The following is a 16576-nucleotide window of genomic DNA, read 5'->3' as shown; positions in this document are numbered from 1 at the left end:
GGCCTTGCAGTACAACACGTCCTAAAGAAGTACTACGAGTACCTCTACATTTCCCGGGTCATCTGACCTGTTTAGGAAGGGAGCGCTTTTGCTAATTTAGCTCTCCTTCCTGCACAGGTATTAAGAGTACAGTTCATTGCAGGACTGGAGCTTGAAATGGCCCGAATGCATCTGTCACAGAATCAGAAGTTGTTACTTAAGCCAGTTAACCAGCATTTTGAAAAAAAAAAAAAAAGCAAAAAAAACCAAACAAAACAAGCTAAGTGTAGCAGAATCTCTATCAGACTTTATCCATGTTTGCTCATTTCCTTGTATAAAATTGAGAAAAAAAAAAAACCTGGAAAGCTCTCTTGATCGGATTCATGCCAATAAAACCAACTACTGAGAATGAGTCAGTTAAGACCTTAACACTTCTCCATTGTTACTTCTGCAGTTCACGCTGTGCTTCACACTGAAATTATTGCAGAACACAGATGTTATTTTCTCTGCTCATAAAGCAGGACACTTGGCATCTTTCTCTTGGTGCTTTGTAACACTGCACACACAAGAGTGTTAAAAAAGGTGTTTTGGGGTTTAAAAAAAGATACTGGTGGATAATCACAATCTGGACACTTTAAATCCCAGTTCCTAATATATCCAACTAATGTCCAACTAGTCATGGACACGAGAAGTCTGCCGAGTGTTCTGTTCATGTTCACACTGGATCAGCTGGCTTATCGCTTTCTTTTTGTGGAGTATTCTAATGGCACCTGGCAACATTACAACAGCGAACCAAATATCTGTTGGAGAAGATTGATTCAGAGAGTCCTGGCCTTTAAACTGCAGGTTCTCTGACTCTAATCCCGGAGAGCTGACTCGCTCGGATTATGTGCTGTTGTTGTGCTGGATTGGTCGCCTGTGCAGGTCAGGTTGGAGTTTGAGGGCACTGATGTGTCAGAGCAGGTCAGCGAAGTGGAGTTTTCCAAAGCCACGTGGAAGGCGGGCCACAAGCAGGCGCCAGATCTGCTAATAAATGAGCCACAGCTGCAGCTTTTATTTTCAGCTCGCAGGATGGTTGGCTACTATTGAGACACCAGCCTTCCTGCCCTGACGACCTCTAAATGTTTTTGTAGAGTAGAGGGCAGCCAAAAGGCACTAGGCCAGGTATAATTGCGACAGCTGACTCTAATCCAAGGTGCATAATTGTGAATGTGTGTGAAAGAAAGTGTGTGTGTGAGACTGTGAGGATGTTCAGCTGCTCCAGTCTTCCATGACGTTTCTGGGGTAGAAGGAATGAACCTCCGTGGAAACAAAAGACGAGTCCACGAGTCATAAAGGAACACACTCGTGTTCACATTTGTTTATTTGCCAGGAAAAAATATTTGTTTGTGAAAAGAATATGTTCACACAATATGTCAACTCTGTTTTTTTTTTGTTAGTGTTGTGCATATGTATAAACACGAGTGTGTGTGTGTGTGTTAATGTGCACAGGGACCAATATTTAAAGAGCTTAAGAGCTTAAAAATGATTATGTTCTTGTAATGCACCCGCATTTTTGGTCTCTCACTCTTATTCGCGCTGCAAACAGATGAGATCTAATCGACAAATGTGTCTTAGTCATCAGTGGCTGCTGTTGCCATGGCAATGCAGATTCCAAAATGTCCTGACTAGTGGGGTTTGGATGTTACTCAGCGAGTGTGGAGGTGCGCTATGGAAACTGGATAAGAGCACAGACAATAATATAGTAATAACCAGGTGTGTTTATGCGTGTGTGTGTGTGTTTATATATCGGGATACTGACATGGTAGTGTGTATTGTACTGCTCTGAGCATCTCACTAGGTGCAGGGTTACAAAATAGTCCTCCAGCTGAACAGCCAATAGCAATGTTGTGTCCAAAATCAGACTGTGCATAAAAAAAGATCTAATCTTATGCATAGACATCATGCAGTTTAATATTGTGGACCTGCCTTATGCATATGTGTATATTAGTGTAACACAATGACCCCGGTGACACTGTGACACTATCAGGGTCTGGTTTTGTGGCTTCAGTGTGTGAAATACGATGTGGGTGTGGCCTAAACTTAAAGTTTTATTATTATTATTTTTTTATTATTAAATATGAACTCTACCACTGGTACCTAGAAAACCTGGAGAAAAAAAAAACTTATGTTGAAAATGATGAAACGGCCTCATCTTTAACCTCAGCTCCATCACTCCAGTTCATACTGTAATTGGTCTCAACTTCTCAACATGGACCTTTTTTTTGCTCTCAGATCATATTAAAACATTATTTTCTATTCTACTTCTATTCCGTGTTATTTTCTAATGCATTTGATTGGTTCTGTTTTCCCAAAATATACACAGACTTAATTAAAGCTTAATTAAAAGCACGGTATCCGTTTCTAGGTCCTGTTAATTCACCCCTCGTCTGTTCCCTCCCTTTGTGTCCTGTGTGAGAACAGTCCCGTTGCTAAAATCACGAATAGTGCGCCCCCTGTCCGTATCTGTTTTTGTATTCGCTAGGCACACGTTATTATATCTATAACCGCCAATAATAATGTGCATTATTGTGTGTACAAAAGCTCCAGTATGAAATTTCACACTAGGTGAAATTAACAGTCTGGCAAATGTGTATAAATATATCATAATACTACTGAGAGTTCATTCTAAAGAGACAACAGCATCTTTTGCTGCTGCCTAGTAACCAAAACTGCCCCAGTAACACAGCTCACACTGCTTAGGTACTAAAAGTAGGCCTCACACACATACACACACACAAAGTACAACAACAATCAATGCACACAGGTTCTAGTGGTGATTTCTCAACCGAAATAATAATCTAATCAGTGCTTGTCTTTTAATCTGAACGTTTGATTGGACGTTCTCGGCAGATCTCGGCAGATGTGAGCTTATTGCAGACCGAATGCGTCACACCGTTTCCGTTATTATTACAGGAAATGATTTCTGATCTCTGCTGAGATTAGGATTTCACAGCTGACCTATTTTAGATATGCTGTGTCATAGCGAATCAGAAATCTCATACATCATAAAAATATGTTGCCAGACTGTAGTACATCTCCCTCTCTGGATCGCTGGATCTCTTGATCTCTTGTTCTCACCAGTGAAGATGGGGCAGAGTTTCTCCCAGCAAGTGATCCCTCCTTCTGAGGTAAACTGGCCCAGTGCCACCTCTAGGAAGAACACGGGAAGTCCTCCACCAAACAGGAAGATGAAATATGGGATGAGAAATGCACCTGACCAACAAAGAGAGAAAGAGAGAGAGAGAAATCAAAGACAGAAAAAAAAACAGTAAATGGTAGACTACCATAATAATAAGCAAGCAAGAAAAATTTATTTAAGCCTTGTATGGTGTTCATATATGTATATTGTTACTCAGCCGGCATTCGTGGGTCTGATGGGTCCGCTGCATTTTTGGGTTTTTAATTCAACACAATCAAAAACTTTATGTTAAAATACTCTACAGATGTTTACTTCATCCCAAATACAAGCAATATAAACAGCATACTGTATATGGTTAATATTCGCCCTTTACCTTTATTACATCACATTTTTTAATTAAAGTGCTACTCGTTTTTTTGTTGTTTTTTTATAAAATGTAATAAAAAAAAGAAAATCAAATGTAATCAAGTTATGAGTGGAAAAAAAATCAACAAGTTTACAAGGAAGCAAAGTTTTTCAAAACTATTGATGTTTACGAATCAATGTTTACGTCCCACAGACCCGAACAACGTAGAAGGGTTCAATTTAAAACTGATTCTATAAACACTCCTAGTTTGTCTAGATGTGTCTGAAATCAGAATCAGGTCTGTAACAAAATGTTTCAGAATGGAATCTATAAAATACATCAGATTTCGAATTTTGAATCAGAATCGATTCATTAAAAAAATGTTCTGTTTAAAATTTGAATAAGTAAATTCGATAGTAAAATGTTCCATTTAGATTCTGAATCAAGTCGAGTTAATTCTATAACGCATTTTATAACAAAACATTCTATTTACATTAAAAAAAAAAAAAACTTCGGATTAAGTTCGCTAACAAATTCTACGCAAAACTGTCTATTTCCGTTCTTAATCAGAGCTGTTACAAACAGACTCCTTTTTTATCGAAATAGAAAATGAGCACCAGAAATTTCTAAATTAATAATGAATATTAAATTAGTGAAGTGTAAGAACAAATAGTTCCGTTTTGTGCAGCACAGTGACACATATTACTTTACGTATAAATGCACTCTTAAAAATGAAACAATCATTTAACAGAACAGCAGAAATATTAATGAGCATGATGTACGGCTGGTATTAGGGATGCCGGTGACTGAACTTTGTCCCCATATGGTCGTCCGGTTGGGCCATTAAAGCCACCCTTCACATCAAGGTGGAAAGAACGAGTATTTTTAGATCATGTTTACACCACATCGATGAAAACTGGCTTCGTTAACTTTATTTATGAAAAACAAAGTGAGCTCCGTGTCACTGCTCGAAACCACAAGTCACCTTTGTTATTCTGAGATCATAGGGGAACAGGGTGGGCAAACACACACGTATCTATACCAAACACATCTATAATGTTATACTGTATACATACACATACCTACAGGAGAAACACACTGTAGAAATATATTTAACATTTTTTTTTAATAAACAAACATGAGAAGTCACTCAAACACTGACCTCCACCGTTCTTGTAGCAGAGGTACGGGAAACGCCAAACGTTCCCCAATCCAACAAAACCACCAGCTACAGAGAGCAGGAAGTCCAGTTTGCTGGCCCATTTCTCCCTCTGTGGAGGTTTTCCCTCTGCCTCGTCCTCTGGCCTCGTGCCTGGACTTTTACCCGGAGATGGCTTTAGCGTGTCCTTATGGAAATCCTTCAGACACTGCAACTTTTCTTTCTGTGCCATACTAAAAATAAAGAGAGAGAGAGAGAAATCCCCACTTCAAACAACAATATGAAAAAAGAAAGTGCGCAAGTGATTGTATGTATGTATGTATGTATGTATGTATGTATGTATGTACTATATGTATGTATGTATGTATGTACTATATGTATGTATGTATGTACTATATGTATGTATGTATGTATGTATGTATGTATGTATGTATGTATGTATGTATGTACTATATGTATGTATGTATGTATGTATGTATGTATGTATGTATGTATGTATGTATGTATGTATGTATGTATGTATGCATGCATGCATGTATGTATGTATGTACTATATGTATGTACTGTATGTATGTATGTATGCATGTATGTATGTATGTACTATATGTATGTATGCATGTATGTACTATATGTATGTATGCATGTATGTACTATATGTATGTATGTATGTACTATATGTATGTATGTATGTATGTATGCATGCATGTATGTATGTATGTATGTATGTATGTATGTATGTATGTATGTATGTATGTACTATATGTATGTATGTATGTATGTATGTATGTATGCATGTATGTACTATATGTATGTATGTATGTATGTATGTATGCATGCATGTTTCCCACAGTCGAAGGTAGACTTAAAAAAAATTAAGAGCATATATAAAGGAAAAATTCCCAAATTCACCAAGAAGACATTAAAAACAGAAACATTGGATTATAAAAGAGCAAAGCACGGGTTAAGCCATGAACTTTAGGTACAAAAGTTGGAAAGAGACTCCTTCAGGCCTAAGACGATGCCTGAGAAGAGGCTGAATGTGTGTGTGTAAGACTGAAAGTGGACTTGCTGAGTGGCAGAGGATATGTGGGTTGAGGTCATAGAAAAGCTCAGATTCATTGTTTCAATTGACCTGTTGCTTGGTGAAGAACTAAGGAAGCTTACAGCAGATAACAGTGAGCTGCTCATGAGATGTTTTCTCATCATGTGGTGAATTTTCATCCTGTATAAATATATCAAATGTTTTGTCTGTCGTTGCAGTGTGAGGTACCAGAAATGGCTTGACATAAAAGCCTAAAAGGCTGGAATAATTATGCGGTGAAGCTTATGTTTACATTTGAGGAAAGGCTGTTACATCATTTGTTGGAATTTAAAAAGCAAAAAAACAAAAATATTTTTATACAATTTGTATACTATTTTTCCTCAGGGCCCTGTGTTTGCAAGGTCCTACATTCACTAAGACTAATATATCACGGGTATTAGTGTCTTGTGCTCCCAGGGTCCTGTGTTCCCAGCGTCTATGTGTTCCCAGCATCTGGTGTCAATGTCTAGTGAACTGAGGGCCCTGTCTCGTTTGTTCTGTATATACCTAGAATCCTACATTCCCATTGACTTTTGTATTGAGACTCCAATGTACCCACAGCCTTTTGTTTCCAGGGGCTACGTTCTCAAAATCCTGTGTACTTTGCATCCCAGGCTCCTGGGTTCTTACCAGGGGTATCTTATCGAGGGTCCTTTGTACCCAGAGACTATTGATTAAATCATAATATTTTTCCTCAGAGCTCTATGTTTGCAAGGTCCAATATTCCCTGAGACTCATATACATTTTGGGTGCATCTTGGGTAATGTGCTCCTTGGTTCCTTTATTCCCATCTGGGGTCTCTAATGTCCAACGAACTGAGGGTCCTGTCTTCTTTGATCACTATATTCCTAGAGTCCTACATTCCCAATAACCTTTGTATTGAGACTCCTTTGTACCTTCTCAGGATCCTTTGTATTTAGTATCCCATACTCGCAGGTGCTTGGGTACCCAGGGTCCTATATAGCTAATATTATGTGGTAGCCTAGTGGTTAAGGTTTTGGGCTACCAATCAGAAGGTTGTGAGTTCAATCCCAGGTCCACCAATCTGCCACTGTTGGGCCCCTGAGTAAGGCCCTTAACCCTCAATTGCTCAGCTGTATAAAAATTAGATAATGTAAGTCGCTCTGGATAAGGGCGTCTGCCAAATGCTGTAAATGTACCCAGGCTTCTACAGTGTATATACCTGTAGCCCATTGTTCTAAGGGCCTCCCTGTGATCCCAATTTTAAAATTTCCAAATGTTCCCTATAGTTTAGCATATAGTGTGCCTCAATTTGAAAGCTATCTTATGTTTAGCAGTCTGTACATTTTACTATTATATTTTGAGCAACTACCTAATCGGATTTTAAATCATATATTAAAATATTGAAAGTCATTCATCTTGTACAGCTGGTTATATTCATGGATTATTGGTGACCTCAGCACCTAAAATATTAAGGCAATATAGAAGTTATCTAATATCAGAATATCACTGGCTAGCATTAGCACAGTGTGCTTTATTTCTCAGAAAGAATTTGAATTATACCGTCTTTAAAAACAGTACAAAACAAATAACACGACTGTGTGGTTGGAATAACAAGTGCCTGGGGAACTGCCGACTAAAGATAATGTAAATTATTTTGGGTCCTGAGGGATCCGATGACGTAGTATTTGTTTAAGACCTAAACATTAGAGCCACATTTTTGAGAATGACAGAACACAGTGAAAATTTTGTAAATAAAAAGGTACACTTTACACATAAACACTTTAGCTCTTGTTTGAGTGATGCGCTCTAGGTTTCGCTGACTGACTGAAGTATTTCATCATGACTATATGATGTGATGGCTCAAACAGAACAAGACTTAAGGTTTCCTGATTAATGAATTTCTTCAATAAATCGCAATAAATCCTAATAAATAAATCTCTAATAAATATAGAAATAAATATGAACTTCACCGCTATGGTCACTAAAAAAACACTGTGGAAAAATGGTTTATGAATTCTGGCTCTGAAGCTCTACAATCTCAGCTACATCAACCAAATGAATAATTGGTCATAATTTGGTTTTAAAATTTGCTCACACAGTTATTATATTTGCTTGCACCTTCCTTGAGATTTTGCTTGAAACTAGTTTGTCCTGAAAATCTTACTAACAACTATATACATTTACTTTGGTATGCTAGGTAAATGACAACAGGCAATGCTAAGCAAGTGTACAGAACAGTCTATAACATCACCATGATTATCAGGAATGATTGGTTTTGATATTGCAGAAAGGAAACTTACCCATAGTTAAGAGTTTTATTTTCGGTTGAGTTTGAGGGAAAATGAACAGGACAGGTTAGGATTAATAAAATCATTCACTTCACCAATCACGTTTAGCAAGAAGTTAAAAAAAAAAAATAAAGGGTGGAAAAGAATTGGTGTAATTCTGGAGCACAGAATTCAATACACAACCAGCATGGTATACATTTGTCCTTATCTGTAAGCCTAATGCTGTTGTTTACCTTGAAATCTTTTTAAATAATTTGAAACGCACCAAAGAGGACATGCAAATCGCTTTTCGGGAAGCTTTTGAGATCTCGTTGGGTTACACATGAAATGTTGGTCCAGATTTTTTCTGTAATTTCTGTAATATTTAACAAAATGATAAAAATGTACAGGATATTGCGCTCTCACTTTACATTTGGTGGCTATAGTAAATGCCAATAGAATGCATTTTGAAGCATAATATCGTGTATTCAAAAAATGATAGTCACTTCCATATCGAAAAATGTTTACTACGATTACCTTGCTAGTAATAAGTGACATGTAGTGAGACCCAGTTAGCATCATTCCAAAGAGATTATGCTAAAGGTTTCCCGTTAGATGTCGTTCAAGTTAGCAAGTTAGCGTTTTTACAGCAAATTTCTCACACTGATATTGTTTAAATTTACCTGAGATTTAGTGTAGCAAACTGCTATTCTCAATAAATAAAAGCAACATAGACAACTCTCAGGGGTTGTTATATTGTGTACACTGTTGTTGTTAAATGAGAATACGCAGGCGATTAAAGTGCTGATTTTCCAAGTAATATGATAGCTCCTGGCGGATTACTGTTTATTATAGGTAAATAAGATGACAGTGAATGAGTTCAATCAGCCTTAGGAGGCTAGCAGTGAGATCGAGTGGAAGGAATCTAGAGAGAAATGTAACACCATAGCAAAACCTGGTGATTATCCAGAGAAAATCCCAAAAGAATGTCCTTTTGAAAACTGGACCGTATGGGGAAGGGGTGGGGGGAGGTCAAGGAGATCAGCACTCCTGCAGGAACACAAGCAGCTAGTCAGCCTGCTGATCATGGGACTGAACAAAGAAATGGAGCACAGACTTACTCAGCCATGGTGACCTGATGGTGGCTGATGGTCGACATATTGGACTGGTTTTATACCGTGAGATCGAGGCAAAATGACACGGCTGTAGAAGCAGGCAACGGTTAATCCAAGGCAGGAAAACACAAGGCTTCTGCAAGTTAACCAGAGTCAAAACCAGGCTGAAGTTCAGCTCAGAAGAAGGACATCATAATCCTCACACCAGCACAGATGGTGTGAAACATGGCAGTTGCGCATAGCATCATGTGAAACAAAATACAAGACAATACAGAAATTAGTCGAGGACATAGAATACGGCTTTTGAATCACTCGGGCGTCTGCTTGCTATCTGATAGAAGACCAAATACATTTAAATTATAAATTTCAGAAGAATCATTTTAAATAAATTCAAGACCCTGCCAGAAAATCAGGCAAAAATGGTGTGAAGTTGTGTACTGTAACTTGTTCAAAATCCTTTGTGTGTCAGCAAATAGATTTTCATATTACAATTTCTGTTTACACTTTTTCACCATTCCTTAGAATACGATTATGCTGTATGAATAAATATTTAAATGTCAGCTTGTCCTAAATCAAACATCATTTGATATCACATTTAAATAAATGGTACAATGGACGCGCTTAAATGAAACTTTCAGAAAAAAATTCAGGACATTCAGCACTCTCTTCCTCATCACCATGAGTGCTGTTAACCTGTTAATAAACCTACACTCATGCTTTTGGATGCCTCCTTGTGCAGATTTCAGCTAAAAATTTAGCCTAGTAAAAAGTAAATGATAATCACGAAAGCCATCAATTAGACGCCATCTTCAACTTTGCATCTGAACCAGAAGAGAATATAACATGGCAAAAATACAACTGTATCAAACATTTTCTTCACCTCAGTAACCGCTAACTAAATGTGCTAACAAAACAAGCTTATTCCAATGACTTTTGTTGTTTATCACTACAAAATATTAGCTAGCTTGGTAGCATTTAAAAGTTGCTCCAACTCTCTAATGTGGTGTCACATCATTCTCTTGCAAAGAAATGAAGACTAACCCGCTAGCTAATAAGGTAATGAAAAAATCTTCATACTGTTCATACAGTTACTCTGACCACATCTGTCATCACTGAGGTAATTATCTTAGTGAGGTAATCATCTATTTTTTTGTGTGTGAGGTTGTGACTTGTGGTTTGATCTATAAAACCTTCAGCTAGGTTATTTGGGTACATACAAATCACTTGTAAATGAACCAAGTTTAAATCTGGTCAATGCTAGCATGCTAATAAGGCTAAATGATAAGATATGATGATCATTTTAGTCATTCTGAGAAAAATGCAGATATTTCATTACCCTGGCTTTTCTGTGAGGTGTGTCTTATTGTTTTAGTTGTTTTCAACTACATAACAAACTAGTGAGTTTTTTTTTTTTTACTTTTCTGCATTAATGCAGCTCTTTTGCAAACAAATAACAAGTTTGATCAAACTAGCAAGCTAACAAATACTGTAACCTAGCTAAAATGTCCTTTTATATATCTATTATAAATGAGGTGATTATTCTGTTAAACTGTGTTAGGTAACAAGTTGTTTTGAACTACACAACCTTTAGCTAGATAGATTTTAAGTCACCGGGCCACATATAGCTGTTTTGTAAACAACTTGTTAGAGAATATGTTTTTTTTCTTAGAGACATGATTCGTGATAGAATTTTCGAGGAGAACATAGAAATAATTTTACTTAAGTATTACTGAATAATTTTCACTTGGGTAAGTTTATTGAAATTTCTTTTCCGCCAAGCGGTTTTGTGCTTTTTACTGAGACTTTCAACATTTTTAACCATTTTTAGCTTAACAGATTTGCAGGCCATGTGCTAGTTAGCATGACAATAAATGTTTTGCTGCAAAAAAATATTATTCCCCTGCTAAAAAGGCTAACTAGTCATCTGGTATCATTAAATGTCGCTTTTAGATGTAGCTTTTGGAATAGCTTGTAGTTTATGTTACTTGTGGGATACGCTTTAAAGGATTGGACATTGTGTCAGGAATGGCTGGGACGATTCCCTGCGTGGACACTAGGGGGACATTCTGGCAGGCCTTGTTTGTCTGTACCAGCTGCCTTTGTTTTTGTTTTGTGTTCACGTGTGTTTGCCCCGTCCTATCTTTAATCTGTCCCGCCTCTGCACACCTGTTCCTTGTGTGTCTGTGATTGTCCTCCTTATATATACCTGTTGTCTTGTGCTGTTTGTTTTTTTTTTGCCAAATCCTTGTCTTCAGTTTGCCTGTGTTTTTGGTTCATTAGCATGTCTCTGTTTTGTTATCTCAATTGCTTTGTCTTCCCCAGTGTTTTTAATGTTTGTTGTTTTGTTTGTTTTTCTATGCTAGATTATAAAACTGGTAAATCTATATATGTAATGATAATATTCAATCTTACAGACTTGCCAGAGAAATAGCATTAAACCTACTTAGCATTACATAAACCCATTCCTAGAGGGATTATCAGAACCCCATGAAGATTTCAAGTCAAATTAACCCCTGGATGATAACAGCTGCACTCTGGGGTAGGATGTGGGATTTTCAACTTTAGACCTGTCCAAGGGCAACACTACAGAGCTGTTGTTTCGTTCTTTATATGATCTACAGGGACATTTCATGTGGATTTAGAGCAGTTAAGAGCATAATATTTGCGTTGGCCTGACCTTTAATCACGGTTGTAAAGCATTAGCCGAGTTATATCGTAGGTAGTATTATTAAATGTGGTGTTGTCATTGGTTTATGGTGTAGTGTGGCGAAGCATTTATAGTGCCAATAGCTTGGAGCTTTAAAGTGGGTAATAGGTTTTATTGCAAAATGGCACAGTATAGCCAAAATAGCATGTCTACTAAGGCTTTATCTTTTCTTAGATGCACTCTGAGCAAAGGCACAGAGAGCAACAGAACTCCTTTGAAGAGTGTTTTAACGGGATGGACTATTAGACTTTTCGGTAAACAGAGCATGGACTCACTGCGAACAAGTCCAATGTTAGGTGTTGATGTTTAATTAACACCTAATTCAACATGGGACTTTTGCTTCACATTATCAGCAGGGTGAAAAAGGGCTGGTTAATTCAATCTCCTCAGACAAAAACAGACAAAGCAGCCACGACGTGACGTCTCGGAGCAGATTAAAATAGCACCGGTTTTGTGTCAAACATTTGGCCTTGTATGCCTCTTTCTTGGCTTAATGTCAAGATAAATTGTCAATGTAGGATTGGTTGAGTTATGGGTCTTGTGTCTGTACAAAGTCAGACACTACAGTTAGACCTTTTGCCAAAAAAAAAAATCCTCATTAGTTCAGAGATACAGTATATTTAGTACATTACTAACCTCTGTTCCTTTCAGCTTTTCATATGAGGGCAAGGCAAGTTATGGATATGTCATTTACAAATGATTCACTCGTTTGAACAAATCTTTAACGTGAATCTTCTGTGAAAGATTCAAAGCTAGAGCTGATGCTGAGACATTCACAGTAGAGAGAAAAGTTCAAAATGGCTTCAAAACAGGATTTAATATGTATAAATGTAAATTACGACTAAAGGGACAAAGTTTTAGTAATCAAAGGACACACAGAACGACTTAAATATATCTATGATGTTTGTATATAGGCTAGGTTAAGCTGAATCAGGTTGTAATCACCGATTTGTGTGTTCAAACTAGATCAAGTTACTCCTATTACTTGTTGCATGTAGGTGTGTAGCAATGTCTACTGATATCTCCAATTTTTTTTTTTATCTAAAAAAATATATTGGCTAGATATTAATCCAAAAGTCAAATATTTAAACATATATTAAATAAAGAACATAAGTATGAAAACTGGATCTACATGCTACACGTCACACTAGCTTCATCGACAGATTAGCATTAGCTTGCATTGCTAATCTGTCGATGAAGCTAGTGTGACGTGTAGCATGTAGATCCAGTTTTCATACTTTTCATACCACAGTATTTTGACATTTAAATGGCTTTGCATTTTTTCAACATTCTCACTGATTTTTCTTCAGAATTGTGCCATGATGCGTTGTGTGATGTCATCAAAACACACCTTCAACCCATTCTCTCTTCGATTTACATGCATCCATCATGAGTACAGGTATCATATAATGTGTATTCACTGGTAGAGCTTTAAAACAAGAATTCAAGTAGCCCACCCACAACCACAAAAATCAAGCAAATTTGACCTAAACGATCAAAAAGTTACTCCACAAACTCATGGAGCACTGCCCATGCTCAGATAAGAAGGTAATAAACTCTGGTAAAAGGAACAAATGCTTGCCATTGGGGTCCTTATACATACTGTTCGTCTTTTGTACCCTTAGAAAGACAATTATAATGGCAAAGGAACATGATTAAGGTACATAATTGGGCCTTAAGGACCACTGTTGTGCCTTTGAGGGTATGTCTAAATAGTTAATACCTTGGGAACAAAAACGTACACCTGCAGTTCCTTATTTACTGACAATATTTCGTTAACCACTTAAATCTGACGAACACACCAACAGGTCCATAAATGGTTTTTTTTTTTTTTTTTTTAACATGTGTAACTATACTCCTGGTGCTAATAGTTTCACTGTAGTTTTTGAATAATTCATATTAGGTGAGTTCTGGAATAATATGATTTAAGGTGAATAATGAATAACAAGAGGCTTTAAGGGGTTAAAATCCCTAGATTAATATTGTCCTCTATATTAATATTAACTCTCATCCTTACTGTTTAGGATTTATTTACTATAAATGATTGCATGTCTACAGGTTTAAATATGATCACCAGCCATATCGAAGCACTTATTTGTAAGAACTAGACTAATCTGCTGGAAGGGGAAGGAGGGAGGACCCACAGAAGAATCGGTTGATGAATAAGAAGAACGAATCCTTTCAGTAAACCGAGATAAAAAAAAAAAAAAAAAAAAAAAAAAAAAAAAATTCGAATCTTTGATTAGAATCGTAAATAATCACCATAAACATTTAAAAAAAAAAAAATAAATAAAAAAAGAACGAATCGGGTTTTAACCTTTTAACCAAATCGGGGTTGTTAAATAACATTTTGGTTAATAATAAATATTATTACATATATTACGTGCACAAAATAATATAATATCGATAGATCATTTAAGATCAACAATTCCAGCGTGTTAATAAAACAGCCAACGGGCCGCTTCCCAAATATCTTTCTGTTACTCAAAGAAGTCCACTATGTAGGGTGTGAAACAATGCTGTTTAGAGACTACGTAGTGCACTCGGTATTTAGTGTGGATTTATTTGGGATACACCCTGTATTAACGGGCACCAGACACACCGGCAGACGTCAAACACAAAAGAGCTGAACAGCTTCGAATGTGTGTAGCCTCCTCAGTAATATAAGTGTGTGTGTGTGTGTGTTTTAAACACTACCACAACACACTTTGTGTTTACAAGGCGTACAAAAGGTTTTGCCCCAAAACGTCTCCATATTCAACCCTGGAGACCCGGGACCGAGTGCGCTTTACGCAAATCCGACTCCTGCCATTAACCTACTTTCTAATCTAATTATAGCCTAACCAGGAGCTTATACGTGAACAGAAAGCGTGCATTCATTCGTTTTAGCGATCAGACATCTAGTCTACAACGTATCCGATTCAAGCAACACGTTTTAACACGTTTAAATCAAGGTTTAAACCGAAGGAAAGCACGTGAGCGCACGGAGCATCACAAGGCTCGATCGACAGCATCCTTTCCAAACAAGCTTGGAGAGAAACAACAGAAAGGATAAAAGTTAAACCTTGTAGCAAGAGACAAAATAGTTGGAAACATGTAAAAGTGCAACAGCCACGCGCTTATAATAAATAGTAGATATATTACTCTTATATAGAGATATAGAGAGCCCTAATTTCCCTAATGAGTAGAGATGTCATTTACCTGTGCCGTTGATTTAGTGCTCAGTCTCTTCTTGTCCCGACGTTTCTTTGTGCCGGTGTGTGTTTGCGTACGCGCGCAATCGGCAAGGCAACTACAAATAATCCTCTCTCTCTCTCTCTCTCTCTCTCTCTCTCTCTCTCATATGGGTAATATCGGAGAGAGTGGAAAAACACCAGACTCTCCATGCAACAGGAGTGTGTTTCTTAAAGGGACACACACGCGCACGCACACAGGCGCGCACGTTAATACGTGCTCAACGCGCTGCCAATTTTAACCCACAGCTAATCTGTAGTCTGATTTAATCGTTCACTTTCATTTCACCAGGATCACCAGATACGTTTTACATGTGAACCCTGAACTGGAAGTTAGCATCAACAACATTAAGAATTCAGACACAGGACATAACAAAGTGCACTTATAAGACAATTAAAAAGAAGAAGAAGAATTTACATACTGGTTAAAACGAAAAAAAAAAGAGAAATATTTAAGCAGAAAGACATAGTGTGGGATTAGGTGTTTTATGTCGGGTGGACATAACATAAGCTTTGTTTTCAAGTAGAGCTATGTTGGTCATCTCTCTCTCTCTCTCTCTCTCTCTCTCTCTCTCTCTCTCTCTCTCTCTTTCTCTGACCTTACAGATGTTGCTTAGATGGCTACATTAAACATTAGATCTTTAACTCTAATTGTTTTATTGAGGTTATTTAGAAAAATGTACATTAAACTTCTGTAAATTCTATGAATCTAAGCACAAAACAGATAAGAAAAGAAATGAACTGTCTCAAATCGATCACTTTACAGGCCTGTACGTGACTAATCGGCCTGTCTCTCACTGTCTCACCTCAATCTGCTTCTGTCTCTCACTCCATCTTCTCTCTCTCTCTCTTTCTCTCTCTCTCTCTCTCTCTCTCTCTCTCTCGCCTAAGGGCAGAAGTGATTGTGATGGAAAAAACAAGGTTAACCACAACAACCAACAATTACAGATTACAGGCAGGGTTCACAATTTCAGTTAACTAAGTGGCACAAGTCAGGTGTCAGCTGTTATACCTCTTCCCAGATATTCCTGCAGCTATTTTAACGTCGCCGTAGGTCTCTTGTCATATCTTAGATTTTGTCAATATTTAAAGGACGTCTCGTTCTCGGTAATGTCACTCCGTGGTGACCTTTTGAAGCATGATCTTCCACATGCTTTGTAAGCTCTTTGCAGACCATGGCTTCATCAGCCCCAAGCTAATATCAAGAAAGTCTTACATATTGATTGTTCATTAGTTTAATAGTTTAGTCACTTGATTGATGGCAGGTGTATGATAATTATGCCTCATTCCAGAAGGGTGTGTACACTTACACAACCAGGGTACTATAATTTGTTTTCTTACCTAAAACCATTTCTGTTTGTTTTTCACTTGAATTTTCATGGTCACTAGATCCCATTAAAGATAGAAAATGATCTGACAAATGGAAAAAAATGATGTCTTCAAACTGGAAGAGAAAACCAGAGAACCTAAAGGAGGATGAAACCCCTAAAACACAAGGAGAACATGCAAACGGAGGAAGTGACACGCAGGAATCCCAGAGGTGA

At 37.3% G+C, this 16576-nt stretch overlaps 1 protein-coding gene across 3 annotated transcripts in view; it reads right to left on the bottom strand.

Moving 5' to 3' along the window:
* Positions 1-15193, bottom strand: part of slc6a6a (solute carrier family 6 member 6a) — a 27257-nt gene extending 12064 nt beyond the window's left edge. Inside the window, exons 1-4 of one of the 3 annotated variants that reach the window (XM_060882452.1) lie at positions 15001-15193; positions 9099-9290; positions 4669-4898; positions 3100-3234 (exon numbers count right to left, since the gene is read on the bottom strand). In XM_060882452.1, coding sequence (XP_060738435.1) covers positions 3100-3234; positions 4669-4898; positions 9099-9136 — 403 coding nt within the window. In that variant the 5' untranslated portion in view covers positions 9137-9290; positions 15001-15193. The remainder of the gene's footprint in view (positions 1-3099; positions 3235-4668; positions 4899-9098; positions 9291-15000) is intronic. The other 2 variants (XM_060882453.1, XM_060882454.1) reach the window with 2 other exon arrangements.
* Positions 15194-16576: the final 1383 nt, after the last annotated feature.

The sequence above is a fragment of the Tachysurus vachellii genome, chromosome 11 (assembly GCF_030014155.1).
Source record: "Tachysurus vachellii isolate PV-2020 chromosome 11, HZAU_Pvac_v1, whole genome shotgun sequence".
NCBI classification, from domain to species: Eukaryota; Metazoa; Chordata; class Actinopteri; order Siluriformes; family Bagridae; genus Tachysurus; species Tachysurus vachellii.
Note: the sequence above shows the minus strand (reverse complement) of the source record. Positions and strands in the feature narration are given on the sequence as shown.